General features: G+C 36.3%; 1 protein-coding gene across 9 annotated transcripts in view; it reads right to left on the minus strand.

Annotated features, from left to right (window-relative positions):
* The window catches only part of PSD3 (pleckstrin and Sec7 domain containing 3), a 427,571-nt gene that overhangs the window by 183,112 nt on the left and 220,674 nt on the right, over window positions 1–23,785 (minus strand). For all 9 annotated transcript variants that reach the window (XM_074329581.1, XM_019742071.2, XM_019742072.2 and 6 more), the window contains one exon: window positions 17,599–17,688. In XM_074329581.1, the coding sequence (XP_074185682.1) occupies window positions 17,599–17,688 (90 nt within the window). The remainder of the gene's footprint in view (window positions 1–17,598; window positions 17,689–23,785) is intronic.

A 23,785-nucleotide genomic window follows, 5' to 3' on the forward strand; every position in this document is an offset into this window, starting at 1 on the left:
ATTAATTATATGAATATAACATAATTCACCCAATATCCACTTGACGGACATTTGTGTTTTCAATTTCTTGCTATTGTAAAGAACGCTGCAATTAACATCCTTGTACATTTAAGTATCTAGCATCTTTTTCTTTTGAAATAATTTCAGACATACAAAAAAGCCATACAAATAGTACAGAGAGTTCCTGTATACCCTTCACCCAGCCCCCCCCAAGGTTAACATCTTACATAACCATACTAGAATTGCTAAAAACAGGAAATTAACATTGGTACGGTATTCTTAACTAAATCACAGACATTATTTGAATTTCACCAGTTTTTCCATTACTGCCCTTTTTCTATTCCAGAACCACATGCTCCATTGAGCAGCTATGTTTTCTTGGTCTCCTCCAATCAGTGACAGTTCCTCAGTCTTTCGTGACCTTGACTTGTCTAAAGAGGTCTGGTCAGTTACTCAGTGGAATATTTCCTCAGTTTGAGTTTGCCTGCTGTTTACGTTGAGGTCAGGCATTTGGAGAAGGTCATCACAGAAGTGATACTGTGTTCCTCTTAGAGCATGACATCAGAGGCTTTACAATATCCACATGTCTTATTACTGGTGATACTGACCTTCGTCACTTGGTTGAGGTGGTATGAGTGGGGTGTCTACACTGTAAATTTACTCCTTTTCCCTTTGTAATTAGTATCTTGGGAGAGCTACTTTGAGACTATGCAAATATCCTGTTTCTCCTCAAACTTTCACCCAGGAATTTTAGCACCCTCAATGGATCTTATGTGCAGCAATTACTGCGGTACTTGCCTAATGGTGATTTCTCATCTCCCTCCTTGCTTTTATATTTCTTAAATAAAATTCTTCTGGAAGAAAATGCTGTCCTTCCTCTACCATTTATTCAATGGATATTTATTTTGTTCTGTGGGGTAAAATCTAATACTATAATTTCCTTGCTCAAATTGTTCCAGCCTTGGCCATTAGGAGGTCCTCCTGGTTGGCCAGGGTGTCCTTTTGGCATGCCTCTCTCAGTTTTTGAGCACTTTCTTAATTTTCTGGCACCACAAGATGTTCTAGGCTCCTCCAATACCTTCCCTGCCCTCGTCCTGGAACCAAACACTTCTCTCCAAGGAACCCTGGTTCCTTTTATTGGTGAATGCTGTTTAGAAACCAAGATCTGGAGGCTTGGTTGGTCATTGCTGCTGGGTGTCATTGCTTTGAGATCCTCTCAGCAGGCAGAGTTAGGAAACACCTGTGTGCATACTAACCCAGGTATGCACACTCAGCTACATTTCTATACCTGTCTAGACATTAAAAACTATGAATTCATACTGGTAACTCCAATTCCAATCTAACACCACAGGGTTCATTTTAGCTTCCCCCCCACTTTTCCTAACTTGCAATTTCTTTCTCCCATAGAGAGAAACCTGGCTCTTACCATCTACAGTATATTCGCTGATTAATTCTAGTATATGCAGAATGTAATAGTTTCAGAATTGCTAGCTCACAGCCTCCTTTCCTCATAGGAAATAATGTGAAGTTTAGAAATCTAACAAATCTTTTTAAGGTTGAAAAGGTTTCTCAAATACAAATATTGCCAAATAATCCTCTATTTTTAATAATGATAATGTGAAAACACACCATAAATCGAAGTTTGGCCTTTTCATAAAAATATATGTGGGTACCTGCAGGAGTACCGACTGCACTTACTGGAAGTTAACAGCACTGGAAGGATCTTTACAGTAAACTTTTAATTAAGTATTACACATAAGGAAAATATAAGAACGTAATAACATGAAGAAATTATCTAAGACACTTTCTGAAAGTTTGGTTTCATATATTTTTAATTCATTTCTTTTTCTATAGAAAAACATATGTAACTGATGTGAAGGACAGGCACAAATATATATGTGTATATATATGTATACACCGGGGGTGCCAAAAAATGTATACACATTTTAAGAAAGGAAAAAATTGTATTAAAATTGTAATACAGTGAATGATGCTAGCATTCATTTGATTAACGCCATCTTTTGAGCAAACGTCATACTACACATTGCTATGTAATTCAATTCAACTTCAAAAAGTCATACATAGATAACATCTCTTAAAATGTGTATGTATATTTTTTGACACTCTGTGTGTGTGTGTGTATGATCTCAAAGTCAGTAGCATTGTGGAAATATGAAGAGAAGAAAATAAGTGAAAACAACAGCAATGTCTTAGAGCTATCAGGAAATATACCTTAGCATATTAAAGAGGGAAAATGATGGAAAAAGATGAAACCTGAAACAGCTGCTGATATCGTTGAATATGAAGCATAAAACTTTAATCAAAACACCATCAGAGATCATGGCAGGATGGGGAAAGAAAGACTGCAACATGGTGAAGAAAGCAGCGCTTCCTTTGCAGATGCTAAATAGTTAAACTAACTACTGCATGAGTTAATTGTATATTATTTACTCAGCATGCACAAAGCAACTCCAAGAAAAAGAACTCTTTTTCCTCTCTCAAAGCTAGTTAAAAACAACACAGAAGAAGAAGGGGTTTCCTTTGCAGGCCTCTCTAATCACATGACCAGCACTTCAGGTCTGGGTGGAAGGTGTGAAGAGAAGGAAAGAAAACAAATACTGGCAAGAGATAGGAAGGAAAGTTTGGAAAGACTGTGGAATGATAAGTGTGCATTCGAAGTTTAAAGAGCAAAATGTGAGTCACCAAAGGAAAAGTGAAATTTGTTGATCCCTATTAAAAGATCTCTTGGCCTTTTGCCACCATACCTTCCCTTTTGAATTCCATTTCTTATATCCAGCTTTGGCAAAAAGAAGTACCCGCGAGCTGTGCCGGTTTCATTACTTTAGCCCTTATTGTACACATCCTTTAGAAGGCTGAATAAAAATGACCACAGGCAGTTACAGCCTTTGTATTTTGAAAATGTTGGCAGGAGGTATTCTAAGACTTCTTTGTATAGATACATGCAGGTCTTTCAAAATTAAAAGATATATACAATCCTTTTCAAAAGCTTATAAATCAATTAGGTAAAAGGGAAGATAAGTGGTACAGAGTAATTAATGTTTATAAAAAAGGATTTTTCCTTTATGTGAAATTACTGGGGGGAAAAATCACTTGATAAGGCTGCAGTTTTTCGATGGATGCCCCAGGCCACGGTATCTCTCCGCAGAAGTTGAGATTATACTGATATTATCATCTACATAACACAGGGTACAAAGTCCACTAAAAATGGTCAGAGAGGTAAGTACTGTGGGGAGATATAAAAGAAGATAGTATAGTTTTGAGGAAGGCCAAATAATCCCTGGTTTTCATTAATAGATTTCATCAGTGGATTAAAAAGTTTAGCAATATGGAAATATAACTTTTTAGATTTTTGTATTGGGTCTAACAGCCAAAGAGAAGGTAATACAAAAATCACACTACAAAACTGCCCCAGTCTTTTAAAAAATATTTCTACATATTAAGTGTGTAACTTTTTGACATTCCCCCTATTTCACTACATTGATCTAACAAATTCTGACTTTACGATCCAGCGGCCTGAATGGCTCAGTGTAAACAACTGACACACATGGCGTGCTTCATGGGATAAGGGCTGTTCTAAGTGCATCACACATCATCACCTTTCCTTTCTCCACATGGGCCCTTAAATGATTACTCCCACCTATTCTAGCTCCATAGCATGCATCGGAACTGCCTTTTAAACGACAAGTACACGCGACCTCCTCCAAGGTCTCCCAGAGGCTTCCCAGTTGGAGCCCACAGCATTTTCTATGTACCTCTCTATTGCAGGCAGAATACTAATGATGCTGGTTCCCCCAAATCCTCATCCCCTGGTTATTTAATCAAATACTCCTATAGGTGCTGCTGAGAATGAACTTTGCAGACAGAATTAAGGTTATTAATCAGCTGACCTTAATACAGGAAGATTATTCTGGATTATCTGGGTGGGCCCAATGTAATTGTACCCTTCAAAGCATAAGAGGAGGGCAAAATGAATCACTTGGGAAATGCAGCTTCTCCGAAAGAAAAGAGCAGAGGAGAGATGAGGCAGAAGGGGATCAGAAGAGTGAAAAGGACTTGGGCCATCACTGCTGGATGTGAAGATGGAGGAAGGGGAAAAGAAGCCAAACAATGTGGGTGGTCTCTAGAAGCTGAGAATGACCCCTAGCCAACAAGGAAATGGGGGCCTCAGGCCTCTGACCACATGGAACTGATTTCTGCCAACAGCCTGAACAAGCTTAGAAGTGGATTCACCTTCAGAGCTTCCAGAAAGAAACATAAACCTGCCTACGCCTTGATTTTGGTCTTGTAAAAAAAAACCCAGAGCAGAAGAAGAATCTAGGCCAACCCAAACCTCTGACCTACAAAACAGTAAAGTAATCATTCTGTTTTGTTTTAAGCCACTAAGTTGTGGCAATTTGTCACAACAGCAACAGAAAACTAACATACTTTTTCCTTTGTACTTGATCCTATTTAATAGCTCAACTCTCGGTAGACATCAGAATTACCTGAGGAGCTTTTAAAATGCACATGGGCCCCGTTCCCAGAGATCTGAAATGGGCGAGGGGGTGGAGGGGAGAGCATGGAAAAGACAAGTTTTTGTTTATAGCTCTGAAGCTGACATTTCCCCCAACATTTAAAAATACTGGAAGCAGCCCAGGAAGTTCCTGCGTGCCCATTTCCAGTTAATTCCAATCCTCACACGTCCAGAGTAAACCACTATTGTGACTTTTTTACCCTGCCATATTTTTGCCTCTACTAGAACTTCATATGCTAAAAGCATGCATTGCAAACATTTGTATAAAGCTTCTTTCACTCATGAGGTTGTGTGTATTGGTAGTCTGTTCCTTTTTATTGAGTATCACATGTATGCAGTTGATCCATTCATCTGCTGATGGACATTTGGATTGTTTCCAGTTTGGGTCTATTCTGAATAAAGCTGTTAGGAATATTCTTGTGACATACGCTTTTATTTCTCTTGAATTGCTGGATCATAGGTAAGTATATGTTTAGTTTTATAGGAAAGTTCAAGACCTTTCTCAGATTTGTCTGTGCCATTTTAGCAGTTTCCACCTGAGTGAGAATATGTCAGTCACCAACTTTTGTTCCTCTCATCTCAAATGATTTTAATGTGTAGTCAGAGAACCACTATACTAGATTAAAAACTCCTTCAGGGCAGGATGCATGTCTTACTCCATTTGCTTTCCCCGATATATTGAACACTCTTTATCAAAGCAGGAACTCATGAATCCATCAAATTTCATCTTGATCCAGCTTCTGACTTTTGCCATATATGCCAAATCTATTAAGTATGTTTTCTACACCTAAACACAGTTAGTATATAATTTTGAGTAATACATTTCATAATCTGTGTACTCATGAGTCCAATATTTGTTTTCCCCACCAAATTCTGAACTCCATGACATCATGGCCTGTGTCTGTCTTATTAAAGCAGCAACCCTAAATCCAACAGAGAGACTAGCACATAGCAAGGCCTCAATGAATGAATACTGTGCTTTGGGGAAAGAACAACCCTTTTAAGTTTTTTTTAAAATTGTATATTTTAATTAAAACAACAAGGTACAAGTCTCCACTCCGGGAGAGTCCTGTGTCTACAGCTTTCAACATTTTGGGGAACAAAGATCCTTCTGAAAATCTGATTAAAGCATGGTCTCTCTCTCTCTCTCTCTCTCTCTCTCTCTCTCTCTCTCTCTTTCTCTCTCTCTCTCTCACGTGCACACACAAAGATGGAATTGTATATACACTCACGCACATTCACAATTCTACATTCAATATCAAGTTGTTCATATGGCGAACAAAGCCTACCCATGGTCAGAAATCACTCCACTGTGCTTTATATAAAACTGCAATCATTTCTCTCACCAAGTATTTACTGAATATCTGATTCATCCTGAAATTACATTAGGTATAAGAGATAACGTGGCCGACAAGACACAGTCTCCGTCTATAAGAATCAGGGCAAGGGAGGAGATCACGAGTAAGCGATAAGCAATATCATTTCATCAAAATTCAGACATTCTCAAAATCCATTAACTCTTTTCAAAGCTGTCTTTTTTGCCTGAGTCTATAGCATATGACTAAAACCCTGAAATGCAAATATATGACTAACAACCTGAAATGCAAATAACCCTACAAGGTAGTATTTGGGTACACAGATTTACTTTTGATGTATGTTTCTGGAAGTGAAAGAAAAAGAGGAAAAGAAGAGTAAAACTTCTATGTCACATCCTCAAGGGATAATTGCTTCTGATTCCTTCTAGAATTAAACAACGTCATGGGGAAATTACTTGCCCCAAGAGTTAGTGTTGACATCTTGACATCCTTTGGTGGTCTTCTTCAAATGGCAGTGTGTTGAACATAGTTTCTTATCCGGGAAAGAGGGTGAAGGTAGAGGAATTCTCAACAGGCAGGCTGGTGAGATGATGAGGGAGAACTACAAGAATGTGTGTTCTAAGGGAGGTTCACGTACCTCTATCGTCCTTGTGAGGTCTGGGAAAATGCAGTTTCCTGGTGTTTCTGAGAAGGCAACATTACAGCACAAAAACATGCTGCTATCTACGGAATGTTTGAGGGAAGGGTAAAATGTTAAAACAACTGAAATAAATAAAATGTTCTAAAACAACAATAAAAATCTAACACTGACAGGGAATGGAGTTCAGGAATGTTTTGGGATAGAGAAATGAATAATTCTATATTGATGGATTTTTCTGATTGAAGCTAATTTCTTTAAATGCCAAAATCTTTATAAAATCATTTTGTTGGCAATCTTTCCAAATCTATTTCACACTCCCTGTCTCCTTAATCAAACTAAGTAAACATAATGTAATAATTTTGATGACTCATTAAGTACATCCATTACTCTGCTGTGCCATAATACAGCCATTATCTGAGAAGCTACTGACTACATAGATTCGCCTGCCCTTTGTCAAAACAACTCCAGCTGTTCCATTTGGAGAGTCATCTTTTAAGGTTTCATTTTCTCTACATCTCATTATCAAACCACTTCTTGCTAACGTCCACATAACTAACAGCACTCCCCCAACTTCTATAAAGGAAAACAATTTATTTTGTGTTTGTATTCATGCTTTACTATGTAAAGGTCAGTTGTCTAAAACTGATTCAAGAAGTTGAAAACACACACACAAAATAAAAATACTCTCAACCACCAAACTAAATGGGTAATACAGAGTTTGTGTAACCTTATAAATTTTATTCCAACCTTCATTTATGGCCTATTTTAATAACTACAATTTTGACTTCAACATTTTGGTCCAGTCTTCTCCCCTGGGCCATCCTAAACAAATGGCCATATGGATATAGGGGACTTCCAATATAATTCATGACTACCTGGGAAAATAAACGTTTCTTCAAAATAATTTCAACTTAGAAATTTTAATAATAATGTAAATGTTTGTTTTTAATTAAATTTGTTTTAGAAAAATCAATTGGCTATAGCTATTGCCTTGTTAATTTAATGAAGACTTGGCTCAGAGATCAGTGGCAGAAGCCCAGCCCAGTTCACATTTTTAAGCAGTTGTCTGTATATTGAAATTCACCTGTGTCCATATGGCCATTTGCTTAGGATGGTCCAAGGAAGAAGACTGGGCCGACACATGTTGAAGTAACAATTGAGGTTATTAATAAAAATAGGCCATATATGAAAGTTGGAGTAATATCTGTAAGGTTATACAAACTATAATACCCATTTATTTTGGAAGTTGAGAGCTATTTTTATTTTTTGTGTGTGTTTTCAACTTTTTGAATCATTTTTAGACAACTGACCTTTACATACCATTAATACAACCGCAAAACAAATTGTTTTCCTTTATAGTTTTTTTTTTTTTTTTAACTGTACAGCTACAAATGCTTTTAAATTGAAATTTGTTTCTCTGTATCCTTAATGGATAGGTAAACACTGTGTTTAGGAAGGAACGTTTGCTAGGATAGTTCATTTGCCATTGGATTGTAGGCCTGTTAAAAAAAGTGCATCGCTCCCGAGGAAGCCCCCATCCCCACTGGCAGAGCACACACAACAGGAGGACAGTTTCAAACCACAGTGTGACCCCTCCATTACATTCATATCAATATTATGTGTTCACGCTTGAGTGACAGGAGCAGCAACCTTGACGGATATGTTGTGACATTTAAAAACGCTCCACACACACAAACATTCTGACTTCTATGGATGCATCGGAATATGAAATTCTTCATGATCAAATTAAAAATAGAATCTAGCTGGGGATCATTAATATTCCATTACAGTACCCTTAATGATTACTACCTCCCCTACTCAAAACTTTTTTTCTTTTTTTTCTTTTTTGGTTAAAAATCTGTTTGTACTCTTTAAGCAGCATCTGTTCTATCAAAATGTTCTAACAGACTTCTTTTTGATTTTTTTTTTTAAAGCATGAACATGATTTGTGGATTTTCAGCTGCTCCAAGGTATTAGCCTCATTATTGTCACCATTTTTCATTCAAGGTCTGAACCATACCAAAGGGAGCATCATTATTCTGTCCATGACGAGCATGTCACTGGAAGCAATAACATGCTTCCGGATCTCCACAGGGAAAGCAGAAGCAGAAACACACCACGAACCTTTTATCACAACTCAGCTTGATTCACTTCACTGAAAAACGCAATATTCCATATTTTAAGCCAGAACCTTTCAAGCTTTTCTCTTAAAAAGCTTGTTAACATAGCTTTTCTCTTAAAAGGCTTTCCTGCTTATATGAGGATAAGCATTCAAGCCCTTTTCCTCCATAGATACTGTTGCTACCAGGTTTCCGTGACCTTCTCTGAGAGAGAGCTCACCTACTCTAGGCAACAGTGGATGCTCTTTTTTTAGTTACACTTAAATACCACCCATAAGTTCCCATTTTCAACTACATACTCCGAATATAACTCAGATCAAGTATTTCTGAGAATTCACTGAGGCTTTTCCATTTATAAGAATATGTGCAGACTTTTTTCAGACTGAGCCTACTTCTTCCTGTCATGTAATTCTTTAGGAGTGATCCTTTGAGAATGCTGCCACAACAAAGGTAATTTTCTTGGACTTAAATCTGATCTTTCATTCTTAAGTACACACTTCTTTGTCTAAACCAATAAATAATACATAAAAGTTTGAGAGACAGGATTTCAGTTTACAAAGAAATAAAAACACAACCCCAGTACTTAGATTGAAAGGATCCTTCAAGATCACGTATAGAGTTTTGGCAAATTGTCTTTGCCATGGAATATTTTGCTCAAAAGACTCTGCATGAGTAAGTCTGAACACAACAGAAAGACAAAACAAGAAGTTCCTGTCAGGGTGGGTAGTGGTGACAGGGCAGGGTGGGCACTGGATACTGTGGCTCGCAGAAGCCTGAACTGAAAACCTGAAAATGATGGGCACAGTCCAAATATCTTATTTTACCAAGAAACTGAGGCACCAAGAGGTGAAATGATCACCCTGAGGCTCCATCCCTAGTCACTGGCTCAGAGCCCAGCGACATCCATGATCCAGTCACAAAAACTAGAGCAGTGAGAACAAAAACAACAAAAAGCGCTATCTTTTCTGAACACTTAAATGTGTTCTAATGACACAATGCTAGCTAGCCACTAAACATACATCCATCATCTTGCCTACTCCTCATGAGCACTCTTGAAGGCAAGTCTCATTATCCGAGGTACACATGAGAAAATGGAAAAAAGTTAAGTTGCTTGGCCAAGGTGAAATATTAGGCTTGCTTTCCAGGTCTGACACCACTCACTTCAAAGCCTTCCATTACATTTGTCCTCACAGATCGAACATTAACTTTAATGATAAGCTCACAATAATTCAGTAGCTAATATGTTTCCCTCAATACTGTCGCCATCCATATCCAAGCCGCCATTCTTTTTCTCGTGGACAACTGCAACCATTTCTCGACCACCTTTTCCATTTCTGCTCCCACTTCCTTCCAAACAATTCTCCAGAGCATCTGCAGTAATAGTAATAATGAGATAGGTAAGTCATAGGCAGGTAGGGACAGGATCGCGGTGGAAGGCATCAAGGCCCAAACAGTCTCAAAACGAGATGGGAAAATTGTGGGCAGTTAGGGATGTGCGGTGGAGGGCCTCAAGGCCAAGAGAACAGCAGTTGACAGAAAAAAAAAAAAAATGCAGAAAAGGGAGCTGGAGGGGAGGGGCTACCACATCAGACTGCAGAGTCAGCCAAGATACCCCAGCTCAGCTTAGTCTGCGGGGTATTCCATTCGGATCCCCTCTCTTTTTGGGGAGCTGTATTCCTGAGCTTTTCGCTTTTGCAATAATACTGTATCCTGCTTCAATTTACCTTTGCGGGTCTGCGTTCTCATTCTTCGAGTGTGTGAGACCACGAACACCCAGCGCCAGACATCAGAATCCTGTATCATTAATTTTCTAAACAATAGATTCATGTGACTTTCCAGCTTTCAACTGTTGAAAATAACTTCCATTGCCTTTTTCTTAATACACCATTGTTTTTAATGCTGCTATGTGGTTATACCTAAGCTGTTAATCATGCCATTCAGCACTTGGAAAGAAAGACCAAGAGTAGTAAAATTTCATTAAGCTCATTTTTACATGGTACGTTAAGTCTCTGACTGGAGAGCAAGTGCCCCATTTGCTTTATTTTCCCATTGAAGCTTTTTTTTTTTCATTGAGATAACTGTAGATTCACACGAGGTTGTAAGAAATAATAGATTGCCTGCACCTTTAACCCAGTTTCTTCCAACAATAGCATTTGCAAAACTATGGTGTAATATCTCGATCAGAATACTGACACTGATAAAACCCATTCTTATTCAGATTCCCCCAGTTGTACTTGCCCTCACTGAGAATACTGGAAGCAAAGATGAAAGAAGAGAGAGCAAATATGGGGGAGAATGTTCATAAGGTCAGCCTTTCGGTAGAAAGAAAAGTAGGGCAATTGTCAGTGTTCAATTTTCAGTCTTTTCCCTGGCTGTCCAGGTTAAGTTAGATAGGCAAATGGAACTCTGGAAGTGAGCTAGCTGGCTTGGCTTTGTTATTTACCAGCATCCTTACAGCTCTTGCTGTCACTGTGTAAACAAGTCCTTTTCGGAGTTTGAGCTTATAAAAAACTGCTTATCTCTAAATCTTTAATAGCCGACATTTTTTTTTTTGCTTACCCTCATATACAAATGTAATACATTAAAATGACTAATGGTTATGAACTTGCACAGTATAATGTTATATTTTCTAATTATGCTTCTTCCTTGTCCAACAAGACACATTAATCTTTACTTAAAAAGTGTTTTTCTTTGTTGACCTTCTGAATCTGTTTAAATACTACCATCCTGGCTAATTTCTCCATGATTTGCACAAATTATTTTCCCTAAGAATGTCAAATGAGAAAACTGCATTTAAAAACAAAACAGGTAATTCTTTCAGCCAAGTACATATGCTAAGGAATGGATGCAGGGAGCATATATCTTCTACACTTGATCTTAGCCAAAAGGCCGAGAAGCAATAGGAAACATATATTCTTAGAAACTTCTTTTAAAACAACCTCACCTAAATTCTGTCTTTTGGGAAAGCAAGGGCAAACAAATGCATCTGAGTAAGAATTTTTATAGGAATTGTAACCAATAGATTATGTAATAATTTAACTCACTGTTATTTATCATTCGTTAATGGAATGAAGCATGCAAATTCCATTAAGCCAGGCACACTGATTATATTCTTTCAATTTAACTTCTCTCCTACCCAGCACCCTAATCTCAGTCTCTCAAAATCAATCTCTCTCTCTCTCTTCCCCACCCCCCGGCCCAGAGAGAGAGAGAAAGTTTTTTCATTCTCTCTCTCTCTCTCTCTCTCTCTCTCTCTCCCCCCCAAACCTGAGAGAATGAAAAAACTTTTAGTCTCCCATTGACTGCAAGCTAATTTCATGGTTAATAAATTCCCACATAAAGAGATAGAAGCAAGCAATTCCTACCCTCAAAAAATCAAATTTCTGAAGAATATTCTAAAGTCAAACATCTAATCATAAGCCTGAAAGGATGGCATGTTACTGATTTGTCCAAGGAAGATTTATTTACCTTCCTTTTTAATGATTTCCAGTGAGACTGCCTTGAAACTGTAATTATTCTTAAAGCTACTTGAGTACTTACACAGGTTTAGGAGGAAGTATGTTTTAAAACACTCTGCATATTGCATTCAGTTTGTTTTTCAGTTACATTAGAATCATTTTGAAAGATTTGTATGTTTTGTTTTGTTGTTTCTGTCCTCTCCGTCGTAAGATGATATAAACATTCTTAAATCAGATTTTTTTTTAGCTAATATTTTTTTTCTAATTCCCTTTGGCACCTACTGAATTCAACTGTTGCTCAAGAAAAAAAAATTAAAGGCCTAACTATGACTAGGATAAAAGTATTAAGGAGAACATTATTTGAGTGCCAAATGGCAGGTGGCAATAAGAAAATTGTGATGGTAAACAATTAGGGTTTCATGTTTCATTGTCAAACTCTTCAGTCTGGATATCTCCTCAAAATGAAATTATTGTGCAGCCAATAATTGACTTTCTACCCTATATATTCCTAGACCACTTTTCGCTGGCTCCTTTTCTCTTATTTCATATTGATTCCTCCCTTCTTTCATGTAAATATATTTTGAAATGGCTATTTCCCCTCTAAATATTTAAATAACTGGTGACCATCACCCAAAGTCCCTGAGTCTCTTCGTATATGTAATAAGAAATGAAGGATTATTCACACCAGAGTTAGAAATAGAAAGCAGACTGGACTGAAGATAAAAATGTAGCTTTTCTGTTAAACCCAAGGATAGAAGTTCATACAAAACTCAGAAGAAAAACTTAGGGAACGGGAAGTCAACAGAGCAAGGTGCTTTATTTTGAACATGAGAGAGGGGAACATTCAGGAAAATTTTTAAAAATTATTCTATGAAGAGCGTCAGAAACATGGATATGATGACATACCAACACTCTCCCTAGAGTTCCTTGGTATGTGCCCTTGATAAGACTAGGTGGAAGAGAGAGTCCCAGGCTAACACAGTTGAGAGTCTACAAAAACTGCTGAAAAAAGGCTGAAATACTAACAATCCCTGTTCCCGAGTCTTCTGATCTCGGACTCTCTATCTGGAGAAAACACAGGACAGCAGGTAGACATATAGCAATGCTGCTTCTTCCCCAGGATGTTTAGTCACTTCAAATAAGTCATATCTCCATTCATAACCAGGATTATCTTGGGGTCTTTAAAGAGTATGAGAACCAATTTGCTTCCTCAAAGGTTCTTTAAGAGTCCAAGACTAGTTTAAGACCAAACTCTCCTTAGTACTTCCACTCTTACCCAACACCAAGTATAAGATATAAAAACATGGCAAGAGGGGTAGGCCCAGGAGAAAGAGACTGTTGTTAACAAGGTAAAAAGGCAAGGAAAATATAGGTAACCAAGGCTCATTTTCAGGTGTCCACACAGTATTAAGACAGACTTTATAGAACAAATGCCTCTTGTGGAGGATTTTGATGGCTATTCTTTGGAACCAGCAAGTCTTTGGAAAAGCATAAATGATGAGGATTAAAAATCTTACCACAAAAGGAGGAAATGTTCAAGGTCAAGGTCTCAGATGTTTCCTTTTAAAGAGCAAGAGAATGTGTATGCTTAGGCTAAAAAGGAATGGGGGATAGAGGTCTTGTTTATAGACACTGATCCCACTTGGCCCTACGAGTTGTACATCGTAGGTACAAATACCTTCAGGAAGGGATGAAATCCCTTTCCAGTACATTTGAGCTAGATAAAGAATAAAACAATATTAAAGATAAAAAGCTATAATTATTTTAAAAACTAGATGGGGTAAGGACTAAAAAAAGCTCCCATTTCACAGCTGAGGAAATCAAGAGACAAAGTTTAAATGAATTTGCTCACAATGCATCAGCTAATAAGACAGGGGAGCTGTGACTAGAACCCAGTCAGTATAGCTCCCAAATCCATGATCACAATCATCCATCTTTCCCAAGGTTCAGCCTCCAATCCAGAAGTGGCCCCCATTTTACATTCTCATCCCTCTCTAGTCATGTCTGTAAGAGTTTTAATATTTATTAGAGAGTCTTAGGAATGTCTTATTAAATGCATCATAACCAAAAGCAGAACCTCCCTTTTCCCCTTCTTTTCCACCTTGTCCCAAATGATGCTTGAAGGCAAACCACATCCAAATGTTAGGATGGGGAGGCCCTTGTAGAGCCATGAAACATGCCAGACGGTTTGGCATGTTTTGTTGAATGAATTACTGTCTTGATTTGGTGAGATAATAGGGAGGGGTCTTATGAGAAAGAGAGAACATCGATGTTTGTGGGTGGGAGATGAAATGAAATAATAACCTCAATAAAAATCAAAATAAGTCTTCTACTGAAATAGGACCTATACTTCAAAGGCCTATCTCAAACATCACATCCTCCCAGGCAGACTTCAGGTTTCAAGAACCTAAATAATATTCCATCATGGTTGTCCTTTGGTATCCAACTTATTCCACTTCATACTGTAGATATCTATAATGTATACTTTAAGCAACTTGTGGGGGAAAGATTCTTACGTGCACAAAGCATGCATCTATCTGTTTAGGTCATTTGAGTGAAAATGGAAACTGCAGTGGAATTATAAAGTGTAAAAGAAGGCTCAATGTATTATCTATCCCTTCGATGCAGTCTAAAGCAAATTTACAGCAAAACATTAACTTATATCTCTGAATTAAAGGTTTGAAACAAGTTTCTCATTTTTCATACATTTAAGTATGTTAAGGTCTATTTTTTCATAACCGTTTCTGTTGGGAACGAGCAGAATTCAGTGTAAACTTTTGTTTTAATATGAAATAACTGTCTATTTTAAGGAAGCAAGAACCATCCTTCTCAGTAAGTTGTGATCTCTGAGGACAGGGGCCCACTGGTTTCTCTAAGTCCAAAACATCTGGTGAATACAGTGGCTCTTTAACAGATACTACTGACCACACGACCAGCGTGAACAACAGGCATAAGGCAAATTCCAGTGCAAAGAAATCTGACAGTAATAAGGTCAGTATGTAACAATAAAAGCCTCAGTGCAATCTGTGTTAACATTAAGCATCTTACGCCATAAATTAAATATGTTACACATGCCTGTAATTTTTTCAGTGGGAGAGGGGATGGATGAAGGGAGAAAGGGGTTACCCAGAACTCGTAACATGATGCCAAACATTGTGTTGATCTACATGCATATATGTATCTGTCTGTGTGGCATGTGTATAATCATATTTCCCCCAAAATTCAAATTAATATGATACCCAATAATTAATCTCATCAGGGAATCAAGAGCTAGAGATAGAGAAAGAGAGACAGTGAGAGAAGAGACAAAAAGAAAATGTAAGGGAAAGGAGAAAGAAATAAAGAGAAACAGAGAGGAAGAAAGAGGAGGGAAAGATGGAGAAGGGAAGGGAAGGGAAGGGAAAAGGAATAGCCAGATAGAAGAGTGAAATAAAACAAAAATGGCTTAAAGAAAAGCTTTTCCTGCTGAAATTTACAATAAAATCCAGATTCTTACTGAAATGAATAACTCATCTTGGGTGGGTGAGTGGCTGGGGTTTGCTGTGAAAGGAAATCAATATTTTATTTGACAATTTCCAGACTAAACACCACTGTCATTTTCAGTGCTATTTCACTGTCATCTTCCCACAGTAAATAAAGAATAGTATAATACATATTTTCCCCCACCCCTGAGGTTTGTGAACATGATCTCAATTGTACAACTGCAACAAATCACCCAGCAAATTCTTGGCAGAGTAAATCAAAGAACATATGTTTACCCAAGGTGAACAGTAGCCAGTGGACTGTACAGTCACTACATCTGGTTTCAGACAGTTCCATCAAACATGCTCTAAAGCTGCCCAATCATTTACCCCCAGTCATGCATGCTACTATAAGCCTACCACTGAAATCTAAAAGCTTCACCATGAAAAACACCCTGTCAATTTTCATTTCTGACATAACTTGATAAAAGCCTCACAAATCATCTTAGAAAGACTACATGATTTTCCACGCTAATACCACTAGACTGAAAACAGACTTGTTACCCCACATCTAGAGAATAGCTTCAATGAATGTACAGAACATATTTATCATGTCACAACCCAACACCTTTTATTTCTCATTCCCATTTGGAATTGTAGCTTCAGAAATGGCAACGTTTGTTCTATAAAGACACAACTTAAAAAATACCTTCCTTAACAGATTGGTGGTTGCCAATGGCAGAGGGTGGAGAGGGGGTCAAATGGGTAAAAGGAGTCAAAGGTACAAACTTCCAGTTAAAAAATAAAATACGTCCGTACAGCACGATGAGTAAAATTACACTGTACTGCGTATCTGAAAGTTGCTAAGACAGTAAATCTGAAAAGTTCTCACCATAAGAAAAAAAATTCTGTAACTGTATGGTGATGGATGTTAACTAGAATTATTGTGGTGATCATTTTGCAATATATACACGTATCGAATCCTTATGTTGTACACCTGAAACTAATATAATGCTGTACGTCAATTGTATCTCAAGAAAAATTACCTTCCTCCTTTTCTTCCTGCTTTTTCCATAATGTAATTTTTAACAAGCTGCAATTAATGTCAGTAAGACAGATTCTCATCACATTTTTAGAACTTCCTTCATTTTCCACAGTATATGTCTTTCCAAATCTTGCAGAACTCTACATATTTTACATAGTTTAAAAGTCACATAAAACATAATAAAGGACTTATCTTTTAACTGGCACATTGCCATCTTATATAGCATGATTCATATGTGTCACCTTTCTTAGCAAATTCATTCAACAGAACCGATTTTAAAGGAAATCTATATATGTACAAAGGTTTTAAAAAGAATGCTAGAAACACACAGAAAGCTGTAAAAATCACATTCTCAATATACATATCTTATCCTGAACTTCTAAAAAATATTCATATCCATTACCAATCACTGTTTTGTATTTGATCAAATGCACATCTAATTTATACTGTTGTAGAATGTTATGAATTCCAAAGGTGATTTTGTTGTCTCCTTAAAAACAATCTGATGATAGGGGAAAACATGCTGACTGTTACCAATAAAAAAAGCCGAGTGCAAATAATTCAAGCATTCTACAATTACTAGCATTTAAGTTACTCTATTTCCAGAGACTACCTGAGTGGCTCTGTGACGAGGGACTGCATACAGGCAGAACTTCTTCCAATGCGGTCTGCAAATGCCATTTTGTTTCCATAGTGAATATACCTTTGTGACCTTTCTCAAATTCTGACAGTCTGCTTACAAATAAATCAACAACTGCCCACCAACCATTTGTGTCACCAATTGTTTCAAATCTGCTTATGATCTCAGGATTGTTGATCACAATGTGGACTTTTAGGAATTATTAACTGAAGGGTACTTTGCAGTCAGACGCAGCAAGGATAAGGCCCAGTCAAACATCACCAATAAAACCAAAAGCAAAAAATAAAATAACTTAAGTGATTCGTAGCCTTTGTTGGATAGAAATATGTACATAAGAAAATATAAACATAAGCATATTTTAAAAACCAATATTTCAATGCTTACTTTCAGTAGATCCTTAGAGAAATCACCACCCTCATTTACCCCTTGGAGGTTTGCAATGAATTCTTGGCAGGTCATCTTCTTTCCAATATTCTGGAATAGAGGCAAACAGTACATTATAATGACATATACAGAATTAAGAATAATTTTTAAAAATGTAATTAAGTACAGCAAGATTGATTTTCAAAACATGAATACACACATATACCCCAATATATGTGTATATACACATAAGTACATATAATACAAATTTATAGGCATAAGAAAAACAGATGGCTTATTATGCTTTTAAAACTGCCGTTAAAATAAATAGCAAATTTATGCCAAAGCTTTATTTTAACCTAAGAAAAAAAATCGATGCTACATTTATGTAAATAATAATCGTATATAATGTAGTTTTTAATGAAAAACATGGATAGAAGTGACATTTCTGAGGTGAACTCTGATACGTATTTATTTGCCTTTTTATTTGTATTTCTTACATATTTTCAAGAATTGTGAAAGAGCTGAGATTTTAGCCTACTTTTTGTCACAGTCTCATGAATTCTGGCAGAAGTAGTAAAACTCCTGGGTCAGAGGTGCAGGAATTTTTACAATAGGAGTAGCCAGAATATCAGCATTTTCTTGCTCCAGTTTCGAGTCCCAATTCTCAGAGACCAACTTGAGGAGGGCCAGTTGACACATGCAATGCAGTGAGTTGCGGTACAGGAAAGGATCCCTGAGCTTTGGAAACCAAATATTTGTAATGGGCAGGAAGCATGCCCACCCTTTTGCTCTAAAGGGAGAAATGAGCTCTTATCTTCCAAGGCTATAAGAAAACGTATCCATCGCTCTGGAGTCATATCTTCCAAAGCTCCTCACTACTAGAAATAATCTTTACAAGATAGATCAGAACAAAGGCAATCAAAGCTTCTGTTCACAAAATGAACAGAAAAGCAAGAGCCCCACAGACAATTGTCTCCAAACATGTTTCCAAGCTGATTCAAGGATAACAAGTTTAACCAAAGAAAATCACATTAATAAAAGAAATGTAATTAGAACATCTAAACTACAAAAAGAGAAAAGATACAAATAGGCTGATTGAGAAAACTAATAAAACTGCTATGACAGAGCGTCACCTTCTATGCCAGCTCCAATCAACTGGCAAAAGCTGCCAGTTGTGGAGGATTCTCAGGTTCAATCTGGGCAGCAAGAGAAATCTGTCATGAGTGCAGGAGAGAGGGCTAGAGAATACAAACAAGGGGCACGGGCATGGGATCTCTGGCAAAATGTGGTCCAAGTGAACCTGGTGTACCAACATATTTTTATTCCTGTACACAACGCATATACAAATAAAACGTATACTCTGCAAAGCTATTTTATTCATAAAAGACTAAGAGTAGGGTAGAACAGTAGTCTTCAAGCTGGGGCAGCTTATTTCTGAAGATAAAAGACGTTAGAAAGAATGCAAAACCATGGATGGTTTTAAGGAAGTATGTATACAGAAACTTCATCTGCCTGAGAACATATACATCTATGTGTCTTAAAAGCAATCACTTCCTACTTCTCCTTTCACAATTGCCCTTCTACTTTACAACATAAAACAATTTGTCTGTCTCATGCTATCTAATTCATTACAGTGAACGTGCTAAATAATTGTTTAAAACCTTGCCTCTTCTATCAGCAAAAAGGGTTTAGTCAGACTTTACATGAAAGATGGACAAGTGTTTGAACAACGAGAATTGGTTTTGCCAATTCACATATTTGGTAGATATTTCCCATAATTTGAATACCTAAATCTGCAGTCCTAAGTTTTGATGAAACTTCATTTAAAGCACAGAAAGGAACTTTAGTGAAAAATACTATTTCAAAAGATCATATTGAAAAAGACAACACACAATTTTCCCAATACTTGTCAAGTGTATCAGATCAAACAGGTGCTTTACGGTGGCTGTTCTGAGACTTTTGCATTTCCACATGAATTTCAAGATTAGCGTATCAATTTCTGGGGGGAAAAACAGTCAGCTGGGATTTTTGCAGTGAGTGCGTTGAATATGAGGATCACTTTGGAGAGTCCACCTCTTAACATGAAGTGTTCCAATCCATGACCACGGGATAACTTTCCACTTGTTTCTTTCAACAATGTTTTGCAGTTTTAATGTCAATGTCTTGACCTTATTTTGTTAAATTTATTCTTAAGTATCTAATATTTCTGACACTATTGTAAATAAAATTAATTTAATTTTCATACTATTCATTGCTAATATAGAAATGCAATGGATCTTGTATATTTAACTTTAATTCTACAGGCTTAATGAACTTTCTTTTTTGATTCTAGTAGTTTTTTTTTCTTCTTTTGTAAATTCCTTAGGATTTTCTATTTATAAAATCAGGTCTTCTGCAAACAGAGATTGTTTCACTTATTCCTTTCTAATTTTGATGCTTTTTATTTCTTTTTCTTATCTAATTACCGTGGCTAAAATCTTCAGTACATTATATAGAAGTGGTGAGAGCAAACATTCTTGTCTTGCTCCTTATCTGGGGAACACTTTTCCATCTTTCCTAATCAAGTATGATATTAGTTATGAGTTTTTCACAGATGTTCATTTTTCAGATTGAGGAAATTCCCTTTCATTCCTAGATTATTGGTTTTAAATCATGAAATTGTGTTGGATTTTAGTACTCTGTGTTCACTGAGATGATCACGTGGCTTTTCTCTTTCATTCCATTAATATGGTGCATTACATTGGTCCTCACCTGTTGGACCAATCTTGCATTCTTGAAATAAGTCTCAAATGGTTATGATGTATAACCCTTTCTATATGTTGCTGGATTAGGTTTGCATTTTTTAATTTTTTAAAGTATTTTTGTGTTTATATTCACAAGGGATATTCATAAGGGATGTTAATTTTCTTGTGACAGCTTTGTCTGGTTTGGTATCAAGGTGATAACTGCCCTCAGAATGATTTGGGAAGTGTTCCCTACCTTGAAGATTTTGAGAAGGATTTATATTAAACCTCTTTAAATGTTTGATATAATTCACATGTGAAGCCATCTGGTCTTGGGCTTTTCTTTGTGGGAAGTTTTTCTTATTAGTCATTCAATTTCTTTACTTGCTATAGGTCTATTCAGATTTTATATTTCTTCTTGAATCAGTTTCAGAAGTGTTTGTCTTTCTAGAAGTTTGTTAATTTCACATAGGTGATCTAACTTGTTAACACACAACTGTTGATTATATTCACTTATAATCCTTTTTATTTCTGTAAGGTAACAGGAATAACCTCTCTTTCATTACTGATTTTAGTAATTTGAATCTTCTTTCTATGGTTAGGCTAGCTAGACATCTGTCAATGTTGTTGATCTTTTCAAAGAGTAAACTTCTGGTTTCATTAAAATGTTTCTCTTATTTTTCTAATCTCCATTTATTTCTGCTCTATATTAAATCCTCTGCTTTCTTTGAGTTTAGTTTGCTCTATTTTTGTTTCTTATACTGAAAGTTTTGGTTATTGCTTTGAGATCATTCTTCTTTTTTAATATAGTCATTTACAGCAACAAATTTGCCTCTTAGTACAGCTTCAGCAGCACTACATTCATTTTATGTTGTGTTTTCATTTTCATTCATCTCCAAGTATTTTTTAATTTCCCTTGTGAATTTCATTTCTGACCCATAGTTATTTAGGAATTTGTTGTTTAATTTCCAAAAATTTCATTCTTCTTATGATTTCTAATTTCATTTGACTGTGGTCAATGAACATACTTTGTATATTTTCATACCTTTTCAATTTACTGAGACTTGTTTTATGGCCTATCCTGGTGAATGTTCTACTTGTACTTGAAAAGAATACACATTTTGCTGTTGTTGGGTGCAGTGGGTTATAGATGTCTCTGTTAGATCTAATTGATGCATAGCGTTACTCAAATCTTCTATTTCTTTGTTGATATTCTGTGTAGTTATTCTAAGCATAATTAGAATCATAGTGGGGTACTGAAGTTCAAGCCATTATTATTGAATTATAACGGCTTGAACTATTACTATTTCTCCCTTCAATTCACAAAAGCTCAAAACTGCCAACTCCAGTGGATGCTAGGCCTCTGGTTTTCATAGCTACTGTGACTGTGAGGGTATTGGTTTTCAAGATTACTGTGGAGCTGGGGAGAGGGGAACGGTAACAGGAAAAGTGAAAACAGCACAAAGCTTAGTGCTCTTATGAAAATTGACTGTTGTTGTTATTGTTTCCCTTCAATAAACACTCTTTAGATTGTTGTAAACCTTTGGTTAATTTCCAGAGTTCTGAAAATGTTAATATTTGACCATGTTTTTGCTAGTGTTCACACTGTTTTTTGGAGAAGCCGATGGTACTTTGTCATTTACTTTGCAAGTACTCACTGTCATTAGGAAATGCTTCTCCCTCACTATGATCTTTAGACTTTAATAAAAGATTATTTTTGGATATCAACAGTTAATGTCCACATGAAAAATTATCATTTTATGTTTTAATTTAACTTACAATAAAAAACTTTAGATGACAACTCTAAATCAGAAGGTAGGATACTAATTTTTTTCAAAATTCTTTTGGAAGGCTCATGAGCAATGTGTTTAAATATCACTAAGTCAAAAATGCTTTTTTAGGACACTATGAATGTTTATTGTAAGGTGTAAATAAAACTATCATTCAATTAACAAGAATTGTTATATTTTTTAACATTAACAATGGTAAAGTCCCTTAAGTTATTTTGATTTATAAAATCGTACTTTGTTCTAAATCCATATTTATTTTACTTGCTTATTTGACATTGCTTTTCATATACTTGCACAGTCACCATACTATTATGTACATTAGTATATAGATACCAGTTTGACTTATATGGACTTTGAAATAGCAATGAAAAAAATAATAACTTGGGGGGAAAAATGGATATGTAAATTCAGACCAAAAGGAAAAAAAATAAAAATAAAACAGTTCAAACACTTTGGGGTCCTCTACAGTAAGGAAACGTTACATTGTGCCTCAACTTGTATGACCAATGCAGGGAATAAAGGTAACCAAGATATATGACTTTCTGTGGGTCAAAAATGCCCAACAACTTCTTGAATATTAGTGGAGGCTGTTTACATCTGCCATTTATTGTCCTCCTCCTACGGTAATTCTTCTAGGTAAGGTTTAAGAGCAAAAGAGCAAAGGATCAGCTTAGCCCATTTTATGTCTCACTGACATATATCTTTAAACGCTCCCTGAGTTTTATACCATTTTTATCAACTCTGAAATGCTAAATGAAAATGAATCTCTGGGTCATTACCTTTAAAATCAGGAGGCATCTTAAATGAAATCTAAAAAGATAATACAAAAAATGGAAAATCCACAAAAACTAAGAATTCTATTTTTAATGAGAGAAAATATTAATCAAAAAGTCAAAAAATCCTAGAGTGGGGGTTCTTATCCTCAGACAAATTTAAGACTATTCTCCAAAATGATTATATTGCCATTATCAAATACATTTTCAATACAAAAGAAAGAGCTGTTTTCTCCATTTCTTTTAAAGATACATTAGGTGCCTTTTAGAGAGGAATTCTTTGATAAATTTATCATTTCTGAAAAACTTAAATATGTGCTTAACATGTTCACATTTAGAATGTTAAGTAAAAAGATCATCCTCAACCACACACTACCATGTTTGGGGGAGGGACTAGAGATTTCATGGACTAAAGGCAGGAGTCTAGAAGAGATAAATTCTGTAAATGACCAGATAGGAAATATTTTAGGTTTTTACAAGTTATAATGTCCCTGTTACACCTATTCAACAACTCATTTTAGTGTGAAGATGTAAATAGATGCGGGTGTCTGTGTTCCAATAGGACTTTACTTGCTTTGATTTTGCCTGTGGGTCGTACTTTACCAACTCTTGATCTAAAAGAAAACTGGAAGGAAGTGGCTTCGATATTGAGGACATGATGAGCAGGCATGCAGATACCTTAGGCATGCTGATGTATTCTGTACCTTAACTTCAGGTTTTTCCTTTGTTATAGTTATGGCATTTCCCCCCTGTCCCAGCAGATAATCAGCTCCAAAGTTTAGTGGTAACAATGAGAGAAAAGGGAGAAAATTAAGATGGAAAGTTTCATTCTTAACAGAGTCACCTAGAAACCATGCAAGCTACAGTCCAAAACTCAGCAAGTGTAAACAAGTCTTTGCTTTGAGCATGCCTTCCCTGA

Source organism: Rhinolophus sinicus, linkage group LG04, assembly GCF_036562045.2.
Source record: "Rhinolophus sinicus isolate RSC01 linkage group LG04, ASM3656204v1, whole genome shotgun sequence".
NCBI classification, from domain to species: domain Eukaryota; kingdom Metazoa; phylum Chordata; class Mammalia; order Chiroptera; family Rhinolophidae; genus Rhinolophus; species Rhinolophus sinicus.